Source organism: Heloderma suspectum, chromosome Z, assembly GCF_057233095.1.
Source record: "Heloderma suspectum isolate Gila_16-S chromosome Z, 16-S_ref, whole genome shotgun sequence".
In the NCBI taxonomy this organism is placed as follows: Eukaryota; Metazoa; Chordata; class Lepidosauria; order Squamata; family Helodermatidae; genus Heloderma; species Heloderma suspectum.
The window spans coordinates 9401754-9425065 of record NC_139476.1 but is presented as its reverse complement, the minus strand read 5'-3'; the positions used below and the strand labels follow the sequence as shown (position 1 = coordinate 9425065).

General features: G+C 46.3%; 1 protein-coding gene across 4 annotated transcripts in view; it reads right to left on the bottom strand.

Moving 5' to 3' along the window:
- The window catches only part of ARHGAP45 (Rho GTPase activating protein 45), a 73775-nt gene that overhangs the window by 35231 nt on the left and 15232 nt on the right, over positions 1 to 23312 (bottom strand). For all 4 annotated transcript variants that reach the window (XM_084825476.1, XM_084825478.1, XM_084825475.1 and 1 more), the window contains 9 exons: positions 18055 to 18198; positions 15309 to 15393; positions 13702 to 13774; positions 12553 to 12631; positions 10020 to 10157; positions 9857 to 9921; positions 6644 to 6754; positions 4890 to 4970; positions 1520 to 1702 (listed from right to left, as the gene is read on the bottom strand). In XM_084825476.1, coding sequence (XP_084681602.1) covers positions 1520 to 1702; positions 4890 to 4970; positions 6644 to 6754; positions 9857 to 9921; positions 10020 to 10157; positions 12553 to 12631; positions 13702 to 13774; positions 15309 to 15393; positions 18055 to 18198 — 959 coding nt within the window. The remainder of the gene's footprint in view (positions 1 to 1519; positions 1703 to 4889; positions 4971 to 6643; positions 6755 to 9856; positions 9922 to 10019; positions 10158 to 12552; positions 12632 to 13701; positions 13775 to 15308; positions 15394 to 18054; positions 18199 to 23312) is intronic.

Genomic DNA, 23312 nt, shown 5'->3' with positions numbered 1-23312 from the left:
ACCAAGATTATGGCAACCAGTTTGATTGATAACTGGCAAATAGAGGGAGAAAACGTGGAGGCAGTGACAGACTTTGTCTTTCTAGGTGAAAAGATTACTGCAGATGCTGACTGCAGCCAGGAAATCAAAAGACGTTTACTTCTTGGGAGAACAGCAATGACAAATCTGGATAAAATAGTTAAGAGCAGAGACAACACTGACAACAAAGGTCCGCATAGTTAAAGCAGTGGTATTCCCCGTAGTAACCTATGGCTGAGAGAGCTGGACCATAAGGAAGGCTGAGCGAAGGAAGATAGATGCTTCTGAACTGTGGTGCTGGAGGAAAATTCTGAGAGTGCCTTGGACTGCAAGAAGATCAAACCAGTCCATACTCCAGGAAATAAAGCCAGACTGCTCGCTTGAGGGAATGATATTAAAGGCAAAACTGAAGTACTTTGGCCACATCATGAGAAGACAGGACACCCTGGAGAAGATGCTGATGCTAGGGAAAGTGGCAGGCAAAAGGAAGAGGGGCCGACCAAGGGCAAGATGCATGGATGATATTCTGGAGGTGACAGACTTGACCTTGGGGGAGCTGGGGGTGGCGACGGCTGACAGGAAGTTCTGGCATGGGCTGGTCCATGAAGTCACGAAGAGTCGGAAGCGACTGACCGAATAAATAACAACAAGAAATGCCCTTAAATCCTGCATTTAAAACGGGGCTTTCTGCTTCCGTTTTAAATGCAGGATCACAACAGACTCCCTTGACATGCGCTTCCTCCCTGCCCCCAATATCTGCATCTTCCATTCTCTTTCATTGATCTCACTCCTCTTCTTGCCACTTTAACTCTTTTCACGGAGGAAATTTGACGCAGAACACTACGGGGTAATTTAATAGCTCATTGGCCTTCATCACACGGAGCTTTTATCCTGCGATTGAGATGGCTCCTTCACGGACGTTTGCGGGCTCTTTACATGACGCTGTGACCCTCCTGCACTAAAGGCCCTTTGTTCTGTCTTTAAATAGATCACAGATCACGAGCTATCCAGTTACCCTGCTGTGTTCCACTTGAGTTTCCTCCGTGAGAAGAGGAAAAGCGGGAAGAAAAGGAGCGAGATCAATGAAAGAGAATGGAAGACTCAGATATGGGGAGAAGGAGAGGGAAAGCAGAGGGGGAAAAGGAAGCACATGAAAAAGGGAGTCGTTTTGATCCTGCATTTAAAACGGAAGCAGAAAGCCCTGTTTTAAATGCGGGATTTTAGGCTGGTGTAGAGATGCCCTTTGAGGAAAATAGAGACTGAGAGAGAGAGAGAGAGAGAGAGAGAGAGAGAGACTGATTAAGATTCTTTCAGGATAGGATGAAATTATATTGTATCTTCCCCTTCCCCTCCTTCTCTAGTTAAAAAATTTGATTAGTTTTGCATTTGTGTTGACAAATCAAATGAAATAAACCTTTAAAAAAAGTCCCCACAAATCACCCGCTGTTTTGGGGGGCCGTTTCCTCCCTGCACCTGCCTTCTCCTCCAACCTCCAGCCCACCTTGTTCCTGGCTTCCTCCTCCAGCCGCCGCTTCTTGTCCAAGGACTTGGTGGTGGTTCCACTGCTGCTGGCCACAAGCTGCTCCTCTTCGGCTTTTGCCATCACGTTCCTGGCCTTCTCACACTCCTCCGAGCGCTGTACGTACAACTGCTTGGCCTTCCGCAGGTTGCTCTCCGCCTCGTGCTGTAGGGGAAAACACAAGCAGTATGAAATAAAATTACATATATTAGCCTTTTAGCTTCCTCGACTTTTAGCTCTGGTGTTTTAAACCTGCATTTTAAATCTCTGCGTGGCTGCTCGGTTTTATTCTGGTTGTACCGTTCTATTGTGGTTTTAAGCTTTCATCTTTTGTATTGTTTGATGCTGCACTCTGCGGTTTTAATTTTTGTGAACTGCCCAGAGAGCTTCAGCTGCTGGGCAGTGTAGAAATGAAATGAATAAATTAAATAAAAATGAATAAATATCCCTCCCTGGTCGGCAGGAGGAAGCCCCCCCAAGCAAAACCCAGCCCACAGGTGGCCTGTTTTTTCACTGCACTGGCCCACTGCCGCTCTGGTGTGCCTATTTTATTCACAGCCCGTCGTATTTTCTAATGTCACTGGCCAGTGGAACCGCACAAAGGGGCCATTCCAGTCTTGCTTCTATGAAAAAAAAAGCAAGCTTCCTGAAGCAAGAGGCTATTGTCTTTCGGAAAAGGACCACAGATCAGTGGGAGAGCTCAGGTTTTGCTAGTCAAAGGTCCCAAGATCAACCTCCAGTTTTATTTTGTTCTATAAATGTTGTACTTTATTATATAAATTAAGAAACAGATCACAACCAAAGCTGAAGCACAACATTACACAGTCGGGAGGCAACAAAATGTAAAACTAAATCTTGCCCAAAATGCTATATCGATCTAATTGATAATATTAAAAATAAAAACACAATCTTTTAACCATCTGTGTCAAGTTCATATTGAACACTGCCACAGGGAAAAATGGAGGAGAAAAAAGAATCATAGATTAGTAGCGTTGGAAGGAGCCTATAAGACCATCGAGTCCAACCCCCTGCTCAGTGCAGGAATCCAAAACAGAGCATCCCTGACAGGTGGCTGTCCAGCCTCGTCTTGAAGGCCTTACCTAGGGAGAGCCCACCATCTCCCTAGGTAAGAAGTAAAGATTGATTCATATATGTGATGAAAGGGAACCATACCCCATCGAACTTGTCTATACTAGACAAACCTTTGCTGTGTTGCATCAAATGCTGACAAGGCAATTTCCCACACACTCTCCATCATCCACTTTTGCACGGAAAGATTGCTAGCAACTCTCCACAGAGCTGCAATTTCCATACACGCTGCAACTAATAACAGAGTGACCAACTCCTTGCGGATTATAGGAACACCTAAGTGGCCAGTAAGGGACAGAAGAGCATGGGCTGGAGTAGGGGACAGCAGTTGAGCTGTAATGTCAGAAATTTTCCAAAAGACAGCTTCTCGCATTTTTTTACCGGCTTACATGCCCACCACATCTGCATAAAATAACCTATTGTAATCAATCTCCATTTAAAAGGACCTGAGGTATCAGGTGGTGGGAAAGAGTCTTCTCTGCCTGACTGAGATCCTTGAAATCCACAGCTCTGAGACTGTTTCTATCGCCTAGGTCTCTTTGGCCTAGTTGAACCCCTGCACTTAGTTCAGCCAGGACCCCTGCCATGTAACCATCCTGTCAAAGGACACCAAGAACAGGGGCTCTGCCTGGCTGCAACTATTCCTGACCATGAACCTGACTCTGTTCGGGCTCCTGAGCAGAGGTCCTCCTCCGAGAATGTCTCCATTTTTGCCTCGTGCTCTGGCCACGACTCCTCTTGAATTGTGAACAGCAGTTCAAGATTTTGAATCTTCTGTCGTCAACCTGGATCTCTGGGTGCTTTGAATCCAAGTGTTATCCTGAGAGTTAAGTCTCTGACTGTGACTAGATATTTGCTTCTGGACTGCTCCTTAACTTAGGCCTTGATTTATAACTACTAAGATGAAGTGCCCAGACTTCTGAAGTGTGATCTGTGTCACCTGATTCGCCTTTGAATAAAGCTAAGCCATAAGAACATCAGAAGAGCCCTGCTGGATCAGACCAAGGGTCCATCTAGTCCAGCATTCTGTTCACACAGGGGCCAACCAGCTGTTGACGGGGAACCTACAAGTAGGGCATGAGCGCAACAGCACCCTCCTACCCATGTTCCCCAGCAACTTGCATACATGGGCTCACTCACTGCCTCTGGCACTGGAGGTGGCACATAGCCATCAGGACTAGTCACCATGGATAGCCTTCTCCTCCAGGAATTTGTCCAACCCCCTTTTAAAGCCATCCAACTTGGTGGCCATCATTACATCTTGCGGTAGCGAATTCCATAGTTTCACTCTGCGCTGTGTGAAGAAGTCCTTTTATTTCTTTTATTTATTAAATTTATTAATCGCCCATCCAGCTGGTCACCCAGCCACTCTGGGCGATGTACAAAGCATATAATAAAACAGTTTAAAACAATAAAATTCTACAATAAAAACATTTTCTAAAATACCCTAACCCCCCCCCAATGCCTGCCTGAACAACCACGTTTTTAATGCATGGCAGAAGCTCATTAAAGAGGGGGCGTGGCGGAGTTCCCTGGGGAGGGAGTTCCACAGAATGGGGGCCACCACAGAAAAGGCCTTCTCCCTTGTCCCTTCCTTCTATCTGTCCTGAATCTCCCACCGATCAGCTTCAAGGGATGACCCCGTTGGGTTCTAGTATTTTGAGAGAGGGAGAAAATTGTCTCCCTATCCACAATCCCCACACCATGCATAATTTCATAGACCTCTCTCATGTCTCCCCTGGCCATCCTTTTTCCCAAGCTAAATAATCCCAGCTGCTGTAACCTTCCCTCATAGGGGAGATGCTCCAGCGCCTTGATCATTTCAATTGCCCTTTTCTGCACCTGTTCTAGCAATACAATATTGTTTTTAGGTGTGGTGTCCAGAACTGTACACAGTATTCCAAGTGTGGTCACACCACAGATTTGTATAAGGGCAGTGTGATTTCTGCTGAATCCATGTCTCCATCTTTCTGTCCTATGGTGAAGAAGCTGGGCCCACCTAGACACCACGGGACTCAAGGCAGTGTACACAATTCTCTTTCTCTACTTTATCCTTGCAACAACCCTGTGAGGTAGGATAGGCTGAGAGTCAGTGACTGGCCCAAAGTCACCCAGCGAACTTCAAGGCTGAGTGGGCACTACAACCCGAATCTCCAGAGTCCCAGTCCAACACTCTAACCACTATACCACACTGGCTGTCTATAATTGGGTCTAGCTGAGCTCTTGTCCCCTCCCGATTTAGCAAAGAGCCTCTGCTTCTCACCAGCTTCCTTTGGGCCCGGTGCCACTGTTCCTTGATCTCTTTCCGCCGCTTTTCATGTTCAAGGCGCCTTGTTGTCAGTGGCTGAAGAAGAAGGAGAAGGAGAAGGAGAAGAAAAGGAGGAGGAGAAAGAGAAAGAGGAGGCAGGTCCATGTTATTTACTGCGATAACTAAAGTCCGTGTCTTCTGCCCATCTGCTTCCCATCTTATCTGTCCCCCAGACAACTGCACAATGCAAGAGCCGAACAGGATGGGATTGCAGTAGAATCATCTCCACCTGCTGAACTGGGACAGGAGGCCGGCCAGCTTTGGATGACACTTTGTGCATCTAATCCACAAATCCATAATGCATTTTTCAGTCTTTAAGATGACACAAGAGAGCTTACGTCTGACCCTGGCCTGACCAAGGACTCCTTCTCCTCTTCTAACAAGGACCAGGCCTCATACTGTCAGGAGACTCTGTGGGGGGCGGGAGGGGGGCTGAGCCCATCAACTCTGGCACAGACCAGGAGGACCCCAGCATCCAGAGAGAAAGAGAGAGAGAGAGACAGCAGGCCTGTCTCCACAGGATGTCATGGCAGGACCATTGGGGAGGGTCCCCAGCACACCTGCACCAGAGGAACCCCTTTCTCTGAGTCAGAGCAGGAGGCTGAATTACCTCCCAGCTCCAGAGAACCTAGGCGCCACAAACTGCAGGCTCAGAAAGCCAACCCACAAAGGAGTGCACGTGCCTGAACACTCAAAGCAAGAGACAGGCACACGAGCAGGGTTCTTCTTGGGAGTAAAAGGGCCTTGGAGAGCAGAACTATAGACACCCTGGTAGCTGCTGAAACGATGTGAGTCTTTCAGCTCCCAAACCCTTGCAGATTGGGCCCAACTCTGCTCTGATTATTTATTTAAAGTATTCATATCCCGCTCCACAGCCTCAAAGGCATCCAGAGCAGCTTATGTGCAATCAGTAAAACAAAACAGCCGCGGCACACAGGCTTACAATCTATAAAGGCATGACACCAAAGGAAAAAGGGATGGGCAGGGAAGAGGAAAAGAGCGCCCTCCTGTGCAGCTGACCCCTGGTCCCCTGCTTTTGGGACAACACTTGCTTCTGGATAGTTTCACTGTGTCCTTGCTTCACCAAAGACCCTGCTTTTTGGATGACCCTTGTTACTGAAAGGTACTATTGTGTTTCTGACCTCAGGGTTCCTTCACACTGGGCTTTTATCCTGAGATTGCTCCTTCGCAGAAGTTTGCAGGCTCTTTACATGATGCCATGAACCTCCAGAGCATCTCCTGCACTAAACGCCCTTTGTTCCTTTTTTAAATAGATCGGAGATCATGAGCTGTCTAATTACCCCACTGTCTTCCGCTTGAGTTCCCGCTGTGAAAAGAGAAAAAGCAGCAAGAAGAGGAGTGAGATCAATGAAAGATAATGGAAGACTCAGAGATGGGGAGAAGGAGGGGAAGGCGGGGGGAAGGAAGCACATGAAAAAAGGGAGTCGTCGTGATCCTGCATTTAAAACGGAAGCAGAAAGCAGAAAGGATTTTAGGCTGGTGTAAGGATGCCCTCATGATGTTGACCTTGTTGTATGAATTTGGCCCATCCTTTGTCCAAGGATTTAGTTTTGACCCACCTTAGCCGAACATTGTTTTAGTTGCAACGGACCCCTTCCAGCTGGGGTCTTCCTCATGCAAAGCAGGTGCTCAACCACTCAGCAATGGTCTGCCCCCCCGCCCCACTCCTTCCACCACCTCCCTTTTACCTGCAGGAATGTTTCTATTCGCAACGTCATGGCAGCCTGCAGGGCAGCAACTCCGTACTCCAAGTCTTGCTCCAGTGCCAGAGAATAGATCGACAGAAACGGCATGGAGGGCTGAGATGTTGGCAAAACACAAACAAAACAACACCAAAATTGCAGGGATCAATTGTGCAAAGAGGAAGAACCGTGCTCTCTAACAAGACAGCAAATCCACACTCATCCCCAGCTCTACACTTTGGGGAATTCAATGAGCTCTTGCATTGCTTCCAATCCCTGCAGTTCTTTCCCCACCCCCTTTTTGATAATTTAAAAGACGCTTGCTCCTTGGGAGTAAAGCTATGGCAAACCTAGACAGCATAGTAAGAAGCAGAGACATCACCTTGCCGACAAAGGTCCGTCTAATCAAAGCTATAGCTTTCCCAGTAGCAACGTATGGCTGTGAGAGCTGGACTATAAGGAAGGCTGAGCGCCAAAGAATTGATGCTTTCGAACTGTGGTGCTGGAGAAGACTCTTACGAGTGCCCTGGACTGCAAGGAGTCAAATCAGTCCATCCTAAAGGAAATCAACCCTGACTGCTCATTGGAAGGACAGATACTGAAGCTGAAGCGCAACTATTTTGGCCACCTAATGCGAAGAGAAAACTCTCTGGAAAAGACCCTGATGCTGGGAAAGACTGAAGGCAAAAGGAGAAGGGGACGGCAGAGGATGAGATGGCTGGATAGCATCACCGATGCAATGAATATGGACTTGAGCACGCTCCGGGAGAGAGCACAGGACAGGAAGGCCTGGCGTGCTATGGTCCATGGGGTCACAAAGAGTCGGACACGACTGAGCGACTGAACGACAACAGACATCTAGTCCCAACAAATCTACACAGAATTTTGTTCTACAGCAAATGGTAAAAGACTGACAGTTTATTATGCAGACAATATAAACAATTTTATAGTCCACGAGTATTTTAGAGATTTGCACAATAAATAAAGTATTATTACAGTCCATACTCAGTGGCACTTTGGGATTTGTTCCTTTTTGAGGTTTTGTGCGCACAGCGCCTTCCCTCTCCGTTTTCCAGTTATTATCTGCAAACTTGTTCTCTGCTGCCACTCCAGAGGGCAGGAGCAAACGGAGCAAAGGGCTGGATGCCCCCGATCTCCTCTGATCTCGGAAGCTAAGCAGGGTCAGCCCTGGTTAGTGCTTAGATGGGAGACCGCCTGGGGATCAGGCTTCCTGCACTGAGCAGGGGGTTGGACTCAATGCTCTTGCAGGCCCCTTCCAACCCTATGATTCTATTCTATAAGATCTAAGGAGTTTAAGTTATAGGAGGGTAGATTTCAGTTGAATATTAGGAAAAGCTTCTCAGTAGGACATGCAGTTTAGCAACGGCATTAACTGCACTGGACTCTAGGTGTGGGGGGCAGCACACGCCCCTCCCCAACTCCCCCCCCCCCGATGGGGCGATGTGTTTTTATGCATGCTTGATTCCCTTCCCAAACAGCATCTGCCTTCTACATGTTTTTAATCTCTGTATATTGTATTTTTAATGTTTTTAATCTTTGTAAACTGCCCAGAGAGCTCTGGCTAATGGGTGGTATAGAAATGCAAATAATAATAATAATAATAATAATAATAATAATAAATTGTAATAAACAACACAGCACTGCTTAGCTGAGTACCACAGAATAAGGGGAAACATTCTGAGTACGCCCGATGGGTGTGCATGCTCACAACTTTCCTACAGTTTACAGTGACTTCATTATTTTCCATGAGATTGAGACCAAAAGGCAATGCTTTGCCTCTCTCCCATATATAGGCCTGATCCCGCTCCATGAAGCCAATCAGGACCATAAATTTAACATAAAACAGGGTGGGGGTGATGGGTGGCTTTGACCAATCATCTTTTTGCGTAAAAGAATCATCTTGCATAGCTGGCCAGCACCGTAAATTTCATTTTCTCTGCTCCTCTCAGGCCAGGAGAGGAGGAAGAGACAAATCAGCACAGAGCCTCTTGCTGATGAATCTCCTTCTTCAGCAACAGCAGAGTGAGAAAGACCCCGGCTGTTTTTACACGAGGCATTCATCGTGCGCTCGTGATTGGCCGCTCTCCGAAGTTTGTGGGTTCTATACATGACATCGTCATCCTCCAGGGCACCTCCCACTCTTTGCAAGCTTTATCACGTTCTTTTTCATGACGACAAAAACCAGTCATTTTCCTTCCTCTCGCTATGAACCATGGTAAATCTATGGTGCACTGATGAAATGACACTTTATCGCAGCAACAGCACAGCACCATCTAGTGGCTTTATAATGAAACATACAGAACTTGCCCAGAAAGAAAGAAAAAAAGAAAAACACCACGTGGAAAGGAGCCGATCGTAATCCTGCAAGGAATCCAGAAGCAGAAGCCCTAGTAAAGTTGCTGGATTTTAGCTTCATGTAGAGAGACCCCCTGTGTGTATATGTGTGTTTGTGTGTGTGAGAGAGAGTAAGCTGTGGGAGAGTGAGTTTTAACTTTTGTAAACTATCTGAGCTGCTCAGACTCCTACTTGAGAACAGCAGCAACACAGCAAGGAAGCACGCATGCACAGATATGTTGGTTTTGCTTTGCTTTCTTGGATTCCCTTACCATTGCTTGATTTAACTGCTTTTTAAAATGTTTAAAGAAACCTTTCTTTAAAAAAAACTGACCTGGGTGATTGGGAGCATTCATGGGCTGCAGGGTATTCAAACTATTTTAAATTTATTTTTCCCATGCATGCTCACTTTCCCCCCTTAGCTTTTCTGTGTTTCTTGTTGTTATTTATTATCACAACCCATCCCCAGCTTTGCAGGCATGCTTTTCTGTGTGGCTCGAAGGATGATATTATTATTATTATTATTATTATTATTATTATTATTATTATTGCTTGGTCTAGGTTCTGTAATTTTATTTTTAAGGCTTACGCTGCCTGAGCTCTGGGCTATTCTTTTTAAATCTTCCCCCAAAACCTTGGCTTTGCATTTTATGTTAATGCACATGCCTCAGTTGCCCTTTTCTATGTAATGGGTTGCAGAGGAATGTAGTCTTGTTGTAGCCAGAGTTGGGGCGGGGGGAGAGAAAGAGCTCAAAACAACATTTTGGGGGGGTTTCAACCAGGTTTCCTGGGAACATGTTCCAAGCCAACCTGCCAGAAATGGCTGCACCCCACTGCATGATGGATGTGGGACCACAGACCTACCTCCTGTGTGATGGTTTGCTTGCAGGTATTCACCATCTTCTGAAGCCCTTTGGCAAACTCCAGTTCTGGGGGAGAAAAAGGGAGGGAGAGGTTTCATACTTCCGGACGAAATATTTGAGTGGAGGAATGCCGGCCTAGCTTTCTCCCTCCTCTTGCAGCTCACCCAGAGTTGTCCTCTTCTCCAGGTAGGAGATGAGGTCTTTCATATACTTGGAGATGTTCTTGGCATACTTGAGGGCAACCTCCACCCCTCCCTCGCACTTCTGGAGCAGGACATCCACCTCTTCTGCTGACAGACGGACTGCCCCACATAGAAGGTAAACAAAGAAAGATTAGGAAATAAGCATGGTCAGTCCTGGCATTTTACATATTTGAATGTCTTTATTTATTTTATAAAGCTTCCTGGGCTATCCTTCAGCAAAAGCCTCCAAGGCAGCTGTGAAAGTTTCAGGCCTACAGAAGCAAGGAAAAGAAAAAGGTCAGGCCTAGAGGCCTGGGGTTTTTTTTGCTGGGAGGGGGTATCCCCGAGAGGGGTAGTTTCATTTCCCTGGTTAAGTTTCAGTTTAATTTCCCCAGTTAAGTTTCATTTCCTCAGGTTTGAAACAGCACTTTCAGTTTTGAGGGAGGAGGCTATAAAAAGAGAGAGTCAGAAAGACCCAGAGCAGTAAGAGTAGAGTTGGGGAGGCCAGAGCCTGAAGTGGGAGCAGGAAGAAGCAGCCTGGAGAAGTCTAAGTACAGCTAGGGTAAAGGAACTTACATTTTGGAACTTTTATTTTCTCTTAAGGCCATTTGTATCACTCAGCTCTATTGTGTACACACCTTTAGTTGTGATTTGCTTGCTTTAATTTACCAGTAAACTGTTATGGTTAAACCCTGTGTCTGGAGTGGCAGTCACCCCACACCTACAGCCTAAACTCCACATTACTGCGAAGGGGAAGGTAAAAGAAGGAAGGTGGGACTCTTAAAGAGGCAAGAGATCCTGAAGGAGTTGCTCATGGGGTCCAGGTCATAAGGGGTACCCGGACAGCAGCTAACGATAAATACAGAGGAACACCCACATAAATCAGATTGGGAGAACAAAACTGTCTTAGCATCAAAAAGTAGTGTCTCTGCAGAGGCTATCCACAACTGGGGTGAACAACACCAAAAAGGCCCTGTCTTCCAGTCACCACCGACCTCATCTCTGAAAGCAGTGGTAAGTAAGGGTGAGCAAATTCTCCTCATTCTGTTCTTTTATTGCATGCACGGGCAACCTATAGCCTGAAGGGTGCATGCAGCACACCTGCTAACTTTATGCAGCCCTCAGCCTAATTTTAAAAGTCCTCTGCAAGCAATCAGTTCAGACCTCTGGCAAGTGTGATCTGTCCCTCCTGTGGCAGACCGCTGGGCAGGCAGAGAGAGGCAGAGACAGAGAGAAGTGCTGACGGAAATTTAGAGAGAAAAGGGGTTGCTGCCGAATTCCGCCCCGTCTAAGCTGCCATGTGGCCCTCAACAGATTGCCTCCCCACCCCCAAGGGAATGAGGCCCCCAGTGGGAAAAACGATTCCCCCTCCCTGTTTTATTGATTCAGAACTTTGCTTTGCAATGAGTTCCCCTCCTTCTTCATCCTACTTTAACAAGGAGAATTTCTAAAATTAATTCTGGATTATGAGCACACACAGTTGGCCACATCTCCCAGTTCCTTTACATCAGGGGTGCAGAACTTCTTTCAGTCTGAGGGCCAAATTCCATTCCAAAGAAGCTCTCAGGGGCTGCACCATCAATAGTGGGTGGGGCTGAAAGCAAGGGGATGGGACCACCACCCCCATCCCCAAATACCAGCATACTTTAGGTTAAAGCTTTTACTGCCAGCAGCTAGGCCATAGGAGAGGCATTTCAACCTTTCACAATGGATGGAAAACTACAGAGAAGCCAGAGAAGCCGCCAAAGAATTGGTAGTGGGGGGGGCAGGGGGAACTGCCTTTTGGGGACCCCTGAAGGGCCAGATTTGGCCCTCAAGCCAAAGGTTCTGCACCTCTGATTTACATCTTGTTAGCTACTGATGCACACTTCTTCAGTTTTGCAAAACACTGCAAAAAAGTAATTGTGATACGATCCTTTGTCTTGATTGCTTATCAAGATTCCTTAGTACAGTGATTTATCGATGCACAATATAGGCCCCGAGCATCACACAAAAAGAATCTTGACATAATATATGATCGTATAAAGACTGCTTTTTCGTAGTGCTTTTTTCAACGAACGTCTGTCTATCATTAATGTAGAGCAGGGGAAAGATATAAAGAAATGGAAAGTCACAGTAAAGGCTGTATGTACTTGAACTGAAGTCTTTCATGCTGTCTGGCACCTCTTTTGGGAACCCCTGAAGGGCCAGATTTGATACTCAAGCCTGAGATTCTGCATCCCTGACTTACATCTTGTTAGTTACTGATGCACACTTCTTCAGTTTTGCAAAACACTGCAAAAAAGCAATCTTGATATGATCCTTTGTCTTGATTGCATGAAGATTCTCTTATACAGTGATTTATCGATGCACAATATAGGCTCCTGAGCATCACACAAAAAGAGTCTTGACATAATACACGATCATATAAAGATTGCTTTTTTGTAGGGTTTTTTCAATGTCTGTCTGTCTATCATTAATGTAGAGCAGGGGAAAGACATGAAGAAATGGAGAGCCACAGTAAAGCCGTACTCACTTGAAATGAAGTCTTTCATGCTGTCCGGCACCTCTTCTAGTCCCTGTCCAGTAATTCCTCCATATAGGTTTTCCATAGACTGTGGGAGGGGGAAGAGGAAAAAGTAGTAAGTGCTAAAGTCTCTGAGGACGCCTCTGAGAGGTGCCACCTCTCTTCCTTTTTTCACCTCCCTCCTCAAAGATTTTGGAGCACTGAATCAGCTGATCTGGTTTCTGAAGTGGAACTAACACATTAGCACTCCTGGGTTTTTAAAACTTTCAAAATGCATATATTTAGAGTGCTGTGTCTGTAGTTTACTGCAGCTTCCAGTTCCTTGTGCCAGCAAGAAGTCCTGGGTTCAGTCCTCAGCATGGGAAAGTTCTGATGGTTTTCCTTATGAACAAGCGCTGTTAGCCTGAGCTGGGAAGGTTGCAGATGAATGCTAATTAACGCGTGCTCCTGCTGTGCTGCCTCACTGCTGACATGTATGGTATAAGACCCATCGTACCCCTTGGCTCTGGGTTCAGAGAAGCTGTCTGATCCAACCCTTGGGTACGCCTGTGTGCTGTAAGTACTCAATAATGGCTCCTTGTAAGCAAACCTGGGTCTGGCTTATCACTTCCGCGGCACCTCCAAACCTTAGCAGCCCACGACCAGGGCATACAGGGACTCAAGATCCCGGGGAATCTGCTTTCCATGTGGGTGGCGGAGAGAGGTTTTAGCCCAGGTGTCCTCCAAGGAATACATACCACCACTCACCTTCGGGACAAGTTCTCTCTGGGGAGGCCAGGTCCTCCTGTGACTCAGGAGGCAGTGCCTGGCAGCGAAGGGGCAGGACCCATAAGTCAGGGGTGGGGCCTGTGGATGGTCAGTCAACCTTACACAGAGCCAGACCATTGGTTCATCTGGCCAGCCTTCCCCAAGCAGGTGCCCCCCAGATGTGTTGGAGTTCAGCTCCCACCAGCCCCATCCAGCGTGGCCAGGAATGCTGGGAGTTGTAGTCCAAAGCATCTGGAGGGCGCCAGGTTTGGGGAGGCTGATCTAGCCCGAGGTTGCCCAATCTGACACAGCTGCAGGCCGGGACGCCTTTCCAGGGGCCTTCCGAGTGCAAGGCGGGGGCTCCGCCATGGAGCTACAGGCCCCTCTGCGGAACGAGCTGGTTCCCCTCACCTGCATCTGATCACTGGGCGGGATGGAGAGGAGGGTACTGCTGTCCACCTCCCCCAGGAGGAATTCGGAGACTCTGGAAAAGAAGAAAATTAGGATTATAAAGCAGGGGGAGGACCCAAGGAAGTGCCGAAAGCCACCGTGGAGCATTAAAAGGACATTGTGAGCTAAGGGGCTTGTGTCCCAACGCTGCTTGCAGTAGATACACACTTCCACAACTGGATGGCCTCCAGATGTGTTGGACTACAACTTCCATCATCCCCCAGCCTGCAAGCCAATCCCATTTGACCCAGACTCTGGAGCAACCACTTTGGAGGAAGAGGCTTGCAATTCCGTGGAGACCCCACTCCGCTCCACCTGAAGGCCAGTCTAGAGTCTTCCGCAAATCCTTTGCCAAGGAGAGGAAGGTTCCATCACACGATGTCTCCTCACTTGCAGCCAAGTGCGGTTTGCACGCTGAGTGTTCCTCAGTCAAACATCCAGTGATGCACGCAGATCTGCAAATCAGCTCCCTGCTGCCGTTTCTCCATCATCCCCTTGAACCCAACATGAAAAACCACTGCCCATTTCTTAAAAATATAAAATATCCAGCAAGCAGACCTTCTCTATGGCAACCATTCCCTTGTTTTGCTCTTCTTTGGGTAAGGGAGCTTCTCCAGTTCTACCTTTCAGAGATTTGCTTCGTATCAGCATCCTCATACAGTCATAAAGCATTTCTACACCAGGCTAAAATCCTGCAAATTTACTGGGGCTTTCTGCTTCTGCTTTCTTTGCAGGATTACAACAGGCTCCTTTAGACAGTGAGCGCGTGGTATGGAATTGAACATTTCCTTTCTCGGCAATGCTCTATATGTTCAATGAAACAGCGCCATGTAGTGGGTGAATTATAGCGCTATGCCAACATTACACACTGGCAAAATCCCGCTTTTTTAAAGTTCCAGCTTATCTCTGATCTTTTTAAAAGCGTGATAAATGGGGAAAGCGTGGGACTGTGCTGTACCGTGCAAAGGGCTGGACTAGGTGCTGTTGTCAACTTTCAAGTTCAGCCTTCCCCAGCCGGACGCTCTGTAGATATGGTTGGACCACAACTGCCATCAGCCCCAGCCAGAAAATCACAACTGCCAGCGTGTCTGCCTGTTGACCTGGGCTGGGAGGCGAGTTTTCTTGGCTGGGTTAGGAGAGGCTCAAAGCCAGCACGGAGCTGGCCGGGAGAGGAAGAAGAAAAAGATGGTGACCCCCCCCCCATGTAAACAGCTGACAGCAACGAAGCCACCCCCCCACCCCCTACACACTGATTTGCAGCAAGAGAGCATGAGTGAATGAAAGCTACTTGAATCCCTCAGGAGATCCACTAAGGCATGGCTCGCTCTCCGCCCCGAGCTTGCAGAGAACTTTTCTGTGTAAAGAGCTGATCTTTCTCTCGCTTGGAATGCAGAAACAGAAGCCCCAGTAAACTGTGGAATAAAAAGCCTGGTGCAATGAAGCTCCAAGAAGAAGCCCATCTTCAAGAAGCCCAGGTCAACATGCAGACACACGTGCGACGCCCTGGCTTAACTCTCAGGCCAAGTGTGGGTCCTGGACAGCCACCCTCAGGAAAATCATTTGCTTACGTGCTACTAAAGGAAACAGCAATCATCTCCACGGCCTTCTCAAACTCCCGTTTGTCTGCTTCATTATTGACTTCATAATGGAAACCTGCATATTAAGGTTGGGAGAAAACAGAATTGGTCTCTCTCAGGCAATTCTCCATGATACACCACACAGGAATTTTGGAGTTGTACTACCTTAGATGGGATATGTTTCTGAGCGTGTTTTCCCACACGCCCCAAGGTTAAAAAAATGTAGTATCCCAGAACTGAATCATAATATTATTTAAGCATGAAGCAGCAACTATTGGCAAAAGACAATAAAAGATTAAAAACTTAAAGGTATATCAAACAGAGAGAGAGTTGGGAACTTTGAACCATGTACGTTTGGTGAAACCAGAAGGTGTTTATTGAGGATGAAGAACAACTACAGGGGAGGCCAAGTGGGCTAATCCTGGAAGAGCATTCTAGAAGAAGTGGCCCTGTTCTAAACACCCACATATCAACAAAGCACTACTGTGGCTATTTGAGGCCACTGTGCCTTTTGTTAGAAGCTTCCTCCTTGCAGCTTCTGTCACTATTACTGCTTCTGTTTGATGTGGCAGCAGCATTAAGGATGAATTGTCCTGTTATTTGCCCCTTAATTAGTTCCTGCTTCCTATGAGGAGGCTTTAATTATGAGTTTCCTCTTTACTTCTAATTGCAAAACAGCGCTATTTATTTCACAATAGGGCAGGAAATCCATAATTAAAGCCCTGTCCCCCTCCACAGAGAACAAGAACTGTGTAATGAAGAGACAATTAAGGGGCAATCCATCACTGTGTAAACAGGGACAGAAAACACAAGGAGGAAGCTTCTAATTCAAGTTGCAGGGGACCATTGTTGAATGGGACTTACATCTGAGTAAACATTATAGAAGGGCATGGGGAGAGGCTTTGCCACATAATATAGTGATATCTTTAGTGCTTTGTGGAAGCATTGTTTTACTACCACTTCCAGCTGGTTGAGGAAAAGCAATGCTTCACTGGGCTAAAGGGCCCCAGTGCTGAAGCAATTCAAATGTGGATCCTCAATTGACACTGAGTCTTTTTCTCACTCTATTTTAATGACCATTTGACAATCATCTATATGCATTAAAGAAGACTTGAGTATCCAGCTTGATTTTGGGGTGGGCGAGGGAGGATGTATCTGTCTCTGCCTTAAGCTCCTTTTCCTCAAAGCTCCAACACCACTGAGGAACCCACTGGTAGATTTCACTGAAGAGAGACTCCTAATACCTTGTGGTTAACTGTTCAGGGTACAGGAAGCCAGAGGAGCAACCACTCACAAATATTTTGGTTCCGGTGTGCAGTTAAGGCTCCCTTGCTGCTCTTATAGGACACTCTTTATTTATACCCCACAAAAGGCAGTTTCACAATACTGTGGGAAGTTGATACAGAACTAATATGATGGCAATATATTACAGAATAAGGTTAGTGCAATGTGTTTAAATTGTGATGAATTTTAAGGCAATAGCGTGTAGGTATCTCACTTGCCATCTTTTTTTTTTCTTTTGCATCTTGGCTTTCCTAAAAATCCCTAAACCGAACAGCGGGGATGAATGGATCCATCAGTTTTGCATGCGTTCAAACATAAGTCTGTTCCTTCCTTGTTTATGCGGGTTTTTTTTTTAATGCATGAACACTCAATGTATGCATTTCCTCCCCACCCCACAATATGCATTTTTGATCTGAGAACTGCATCGCAAAATTCGGAGAAGTGCACAGTCCAAAGGATAATTGGATTCTCATCTACATATTAGTCCAGGAAATGCAAATTAGGTCAGTTTATTTAAAGATGCAGATTGAATAACATTTCCCAGGATCCAGTATTTGAATATGGGGGTGGGGAAATAATGGATTAATATAGTGTAAGAGTCAAGATCCGTACATTTCACGGGGACCAGGCTTTCTATACGTGTGTACAGTGGTTCCTAAGTAGCCATTTGTCCAACAGTCATTGACTGCCCTTGTTTTCAGTGGCAGTCATTTCAAGCCTGGGTGTTAAAACAGATATCCAGTATAACCCGTTTTAAAAAGATATACTGAAAAAAGCCATAAATATCCTATGTGTTCGTGCAAAATGAACTTCCCGAATGTGGAAATGCGCACTGCAGGGGTGCTTAATGTTCATGCACATTTGTCCACGTGGGTGGATGCATCCAGCTCCAACTCAGAGATTTCACTTCTGGAGACCCTGAGAAGAATGCTGGACCCAGAAGATGTCTCTAGCAATTCAGGCAAGCAATATTTTTTAAAAGACATGCCCATCTTCTCCCTGAAAGGAAAATTTGGGCAGCCATTTACCAGGCTTCAGAAAACAGAGGGCTTCTCCACATCAGGTTTTTTATCCTGCAACTTTACTGGGGCTTCTGCTTCCGGATTCTTTGCAGGATTAAGATGGGCTCCTTCATACACACTTCCTGGTTGTTGTTGTTGTCTGCACGATTGGCTTTATCTGCAAGTTCTATATGTTTCATTATACAGCCATATGGGCTGTTCTAGCATCACTTCCTCTTTACATGGATAAATGCAAACTGCTTCTTTTTATTACCTCATTATCTCCGTTTCAAATAAAGCTGCAGAAATGATCAGAAAGCACAGGAGAAGTGCTGGAAGTTGACAACGCCATGTAAAGGACCCGCAAACTTCCATGAATAACCAATCTCAATCACAGGATGAAAGCCCCATGTGGAGAAGCCCAGAGACTGTCCCTGGTAATATTCACTGACCTTTGACTTTGGATATGAGGGTCCCCGCTGCTGTCAAGGTCTCCACAGTGTTGAGCAGAGGATACTTGCTGATGACCTGTCGGAGAACTCGTAAGGTTTCCCCCAGACACTCGTGGGCAAGAGGGCGCCGAGACTCCAGCCCGTCTGCAAAAGAGAGAAGGGTCAGTATGTGTGCGTTTGGGGGGGGCGGGGAGAGGAATGGCCTGATGGTGCAGTTCTGGGGCAAGATTTGCCAGTTGAATTTCTGCGTGCCATGCAGCTAGTAAAGGCACAGGCAACCTGACAGAGAATGTTCGGAAAAGCTAGCAACAATCCTTGATAAGCAGAATTTGGGCATGAATTTGGATGAATATTGCACCTTGGATTGTTTATGTTATACGTGGAATTCCTCTATCTATACTGGCAATTTATTTTTTAAGAAATCAATGCTTTGTTTCATAATGGCAGGGGAAGGGTCCTCTCTGCCACAATTATCTTTAAAAAAGATGCAACTTCCAATTAAAGAAGGGAGGTTTGGTTTTCCAGATCTAGTTTTATAGATCCTTGGCCTTATTTGTTGACTTGAACTAAATGTTGTTCTTTTCCATTAGGTCAGAGTTCCCACCTTGTTCATTTTTGGAATCTTTTTGCCTGGACCCTCTGTCTAAATGGATGGCATTAGGTTCTAGGCATATTAGAATGGATAGGGTTTCTCCCACAGTTATGGCTGTTAGAGATGTGTGGCATATAATGTCATGCCAATAACATTTTGATCCATTTTCTCATGCTGATGGATGCTATGGGGAAACCGAGATGTAAAAATCTGGGTTTCCCCATATTTTTATGGGGTAAGGAAATGTTTTTGTAGCGGACGTGGAGGGATAAGGCGACTTTTACCTTGGATCAATTGGTGGGTGCTGATGATGAGTTGTTGTCGTTCTCAGCCTTGCGTGCCAAATACAACTTGCCTGCTACGGCTGAATGACAATACTTAAAATTGCAACATTTGCTAGATGTTTGGCTCTGAGTCTAAGTGCCCTGACATATCTGACAGCTCTGATTCTGAATCAGACTTGGAGCAACAGCTAGATCAGAGGCCAGGGGAGGTACCCTCCCTAGTGAGCCAAAACGCTGGAAGAGAGTCCTTCCAAGACCTTGACCAACAGATGACCCAGGCTCAGCTCCTGCTCCACCGTCTGAACTCAAGTTTCCGAGGAGGAGGAGGAAGAAGGGCGTGACTTGAGAGATGCTAGGGTGCATTGCAAAGCTAAGTGGGAAAAGTTATGGGAAAGGTTAGAGTCCTCCCAAGACCTTGACAACAGATGGCCCAGGCTCAGTCCCTGCTCCCTCCCTCCATTGTAGGAACTCAAGTTTCTGAGCAGGAGGAGGAGGAAGAGGGCGTGACTTGAGAGATGCTAGGGTGCTTCGCAAAGCTAAGCAGGAAAAGTTAGAGGCAGGGCTTAGATGCTCTGCCCGGATAGCCATTCTTGGAAGCCAATGTAGGAGGAAGCCACCCTAAGGGAGGAAGTTCATTGCAAAGCTAGCTTGGCCGGGAGGTTCATACCCCAAACAGCCGGCAACGTTTTCTCCCTCTGGTTCATCTCCTCTGCTTAGAGACTGATTAGCTGTTTAGAGCCTGGAGGCAGCCTGAGAGTTTTTCTTGAACCTGCATTTGTAGAGAGACTAGGCTCTAACAAAATTAAGTTGTATTAGCCTGAAGCTTCATCTGTTGTGGTGTTGATTGTGAAGGGAAAGCACGAGCTGCCTTTACAGCTTCAGAGTCTCCTTTGCTATTAGAAGCACTTATTGAGGCCCATTGGGCAAATCGACTACGATCTATGTCTAGAAATACTTGTTATTGGGGGATAAATATGATATAGAACATCTTAAGCAGGAATGGAATGGGGAACCGTATTGTCTGTATCTGATGCATCTGTGGATCTCAGGTTGCATTTTATTCAGCAAAAACATTTGTTTTGTGTCTATTAGACATTGCAACGTCTCTTTAATAAAGGTTTGTCTAACTCAGGTAATTTTTGGAGGTGTAATACATAGGAACACAGGAAGCTGCCTTCTCCTGAGTCAGGCCCTGGGTCCATCTAGCCCAGTATTGTCGACACTGACTGGCAGCGGCTCTCCAGGGTTTCAGGCAGGATTTTTTTTCCTTGCCCTACCTGGGGAGGCTGGGGATGGAACCTGAGACCTTCTGCATGCCAAGCATGTGCTCTGTCACACTGAGCTATGGCCCCTCCCTAATGGTCCTTTAATCATTTTTTGAAATGCCCAATAGTTGCCTCTTTTGGGGAGGAAGTCATCATAGAGATGAACTTCATTTTGGAACACACTTTAATATTTATTGATGTACACATCCTCTTAAATTGTCTACCTGCTTCCTGGAAGTTAATGCACAATCAGCACAAATTGATTCTCCATGCCCTCCTGACAGCTAAAAGACTGATATTAAAACATTGGAAGGATAAATGCTCATCTCCTATAATGCAAAGAATTGAGGACCTTGCAACACTTCCAACATTTAACGGGTAGTATATATAGACACCACCTGCGAATGAATACTTATTTGGATATTTTGTCTGCTTTTGTTGAAGTTTATGTATAGTTCTTCAAAACCTATATTTTCATATCTGTCTATCTATCTCATATGCATGCATTGAAACTGATATACTCAAAACTATGCAGCCACTTCCTTCCTTCCTTCCTTCCTTTTTCTTTTGTTGAAACGTTATAATAAAAACTACATTTAAAAAAAAAACAACCAACCATGGTCTATTTGTGATTTCCACCCTTTCTTCTTCAGTAGATTTGAATTCCCCTTGAGCACAGTTTGGGAATTTTCTTTCCTTCCATTCAGCCCAGAACAGAGGCTGCTAGTTCCACGCCGTGTGTCCGGCATCAAGTCCCACAATGTCCAGCGCTACTCGTCTTTCTGTCATCGCTGCTATCTAGGAGGGCAGCCAGGCAGCCAACTTTCCCAGTGTGAGATAGAGAGGTCAACAAGCGAGCGCACGCCCAGAGATTCCCACCATTCCGCCTACACCATCCCCTACGGTTGCCAACTTTTTTACTGGCCCGCAGTCCTGAGGCCTTAAGTATAGCTCTACCTCCAGATATGAGCAAGTGACCCTGATCCTATTAACCTCTGTGCCAGGAAATGCTGGAAAAGATTTCTGAAGACTCAGGTACTCTCACAAGAGCAAGCCATGCCTGTTCTGCCCCCACCCCAGTAAGCTTGCCAAGCTCCTCCTCAGGATGTTTTGTTTACCGCCAGGAAGGGAAGTAGGAAAGAAGGAAGCCAGCCTCTTCCCTGTGGCTTTTCAGATAACCCGGCCACCCATCCCATCCCATCCCATCCCATCCCATCCGTGACCCTGACTCTGCTGGCCCCCATTTTCCCTGCTGCACTGTCCCTGCTGCAATCTCACACAAGAATAATCCCTGTCCCTGCTGCATTCTCACCTCTGTGGCCAGAGTTAGAAAGCAGAGAAACGCTCAAAGCAGTTGCAGATTGAATGGATCTGGACGTGAAGGGATACAGCCTGACTCACAATCAGTCTCTCTCTCTCTCTCTCTCTCTCTGAGCCTTGGCTCTTGCATCTAAAAAACTGGGTATTTGAACGGCCCCTGCCTCACATTGCTTATTGGGAAAGCAATGATGATAACTTGGGGATGAGTGGCTTTATCCAGTTTTAGTCCTTCATTGCCATAGGACTGGAGAGTTGAAGGGCACCCTTTTGAACCTTGAATGTTGGCTTAACCATCAGGCAGGCACCCTTTTGAACCTTGGTATGACGGTTCATGCATTTCTTCGTTCATTTTTTGCTTTGTTAATTTTACAAAAAACTAAAAGTCTTTCACTGATAGTAAGCCGCTCCAAGCATAAAGATACTTCAAGGGTGCAATCCTATGCATGTTTAGACAGAAAAAAGCCCTACAACTCCCATCACTGCTGGCTGGGGAATGCCAGGAACTGTAGGTGTTTTTTCTGTCTAAACATGCATAGGAGTGTGCCCTAAATCAATCAGTCAATCAATGAGCCCAACCAAACTTCGTTTAACTGAGAAAGCGCTCCAGGGATTGGTTCATCCTGTTTCTGCTTCACACTGGCAGAACTGTTTTGTACTCCCTGCCCCGCCAAAGCTCAGAGAGGAAATGCAGGTCCAGACTGAGCGCTCTGAGGGTGCTGCTTGAAGCAGGCAAAACTCTCCAGCGATCTAACTTCGGAGGGAGTAAACAAAACAGTCCTGTGTGCTGGAAGCAGAGTGGCCCTCCTGCTCCAGTAATGTTGTTTGCCCTTTCTCCCTTTCTCTACTACATGATAACCTTGTGTCATGCCCATGACTGATCATCCTGGGTAATGAATGCGACACTTGCATCTCCCATCCGGTACTTGTTACACAAGTATGAATCACCCCTGGAACAGATTATCGGAGAAGTTGATGTGGCCGGGGTGGGGAGGAGTGGCGAGGAAATAGGGGGGCAATTTGCATGGAAGAACCACAATTCTATGCTTGTTTAAGAATGTAAAAGCCCTGCTGGATCAGACCAAGGGTCCATCTAGCCCAGTACTCTGTTCACATAATGGCCAACCACCTGCCTGGGAAAACATAAGTGCAACAGAACTCTCCCGTTCATGTTCCCCAGCTACTGGTGTACACAGGCATGCCACCACGAATACTGGATGTACCAGATACAGCCATTAAGACTTGTAGCCATTGATAAGCTTCTCCTCCATCCTTTTAAAGCCATCCAATTTGGCAAGTTGGCAACCATCACTACATGCTTCTCCACAGGGGGCTTTTATCCTGCTATTGAGATTGCTCACTCACGGGAAGTTTGCGGGCCCTTTCCATGACGTCGTCAACCTTCAGGATGTCTCCCGCACTAACTGACTTTTATCCCATTTTTAAAAGATCAGAGATCAGCAGCTATTGAAATACAGCACGCTGAGTTGCCTCACGAAAAGGGGAAATTACGCCATAAGAGGAAATAGACCACAGCACCATCTGGTGGCTGTATAATAAAGCATATAGGACATGCAGATAAGGAGGGAAAGGGGTGGGGTGGGGAAGGGAAGGGAAGCGTGCGTAAAGGGAGCCTGTCATGATCCTGCATTTTAAAAGGAAGCAGAAAGCCCTGATAAAGTTGTGGGATTTTAGGTCGTGGTAGTGGATTCTATAGTTTAACTTTGCACTATTTGAAGAAGTCTTTCCTTTTGTCTGTCTTGAATCTCTTACTATTCATCTTCATGGGATGACCCCACG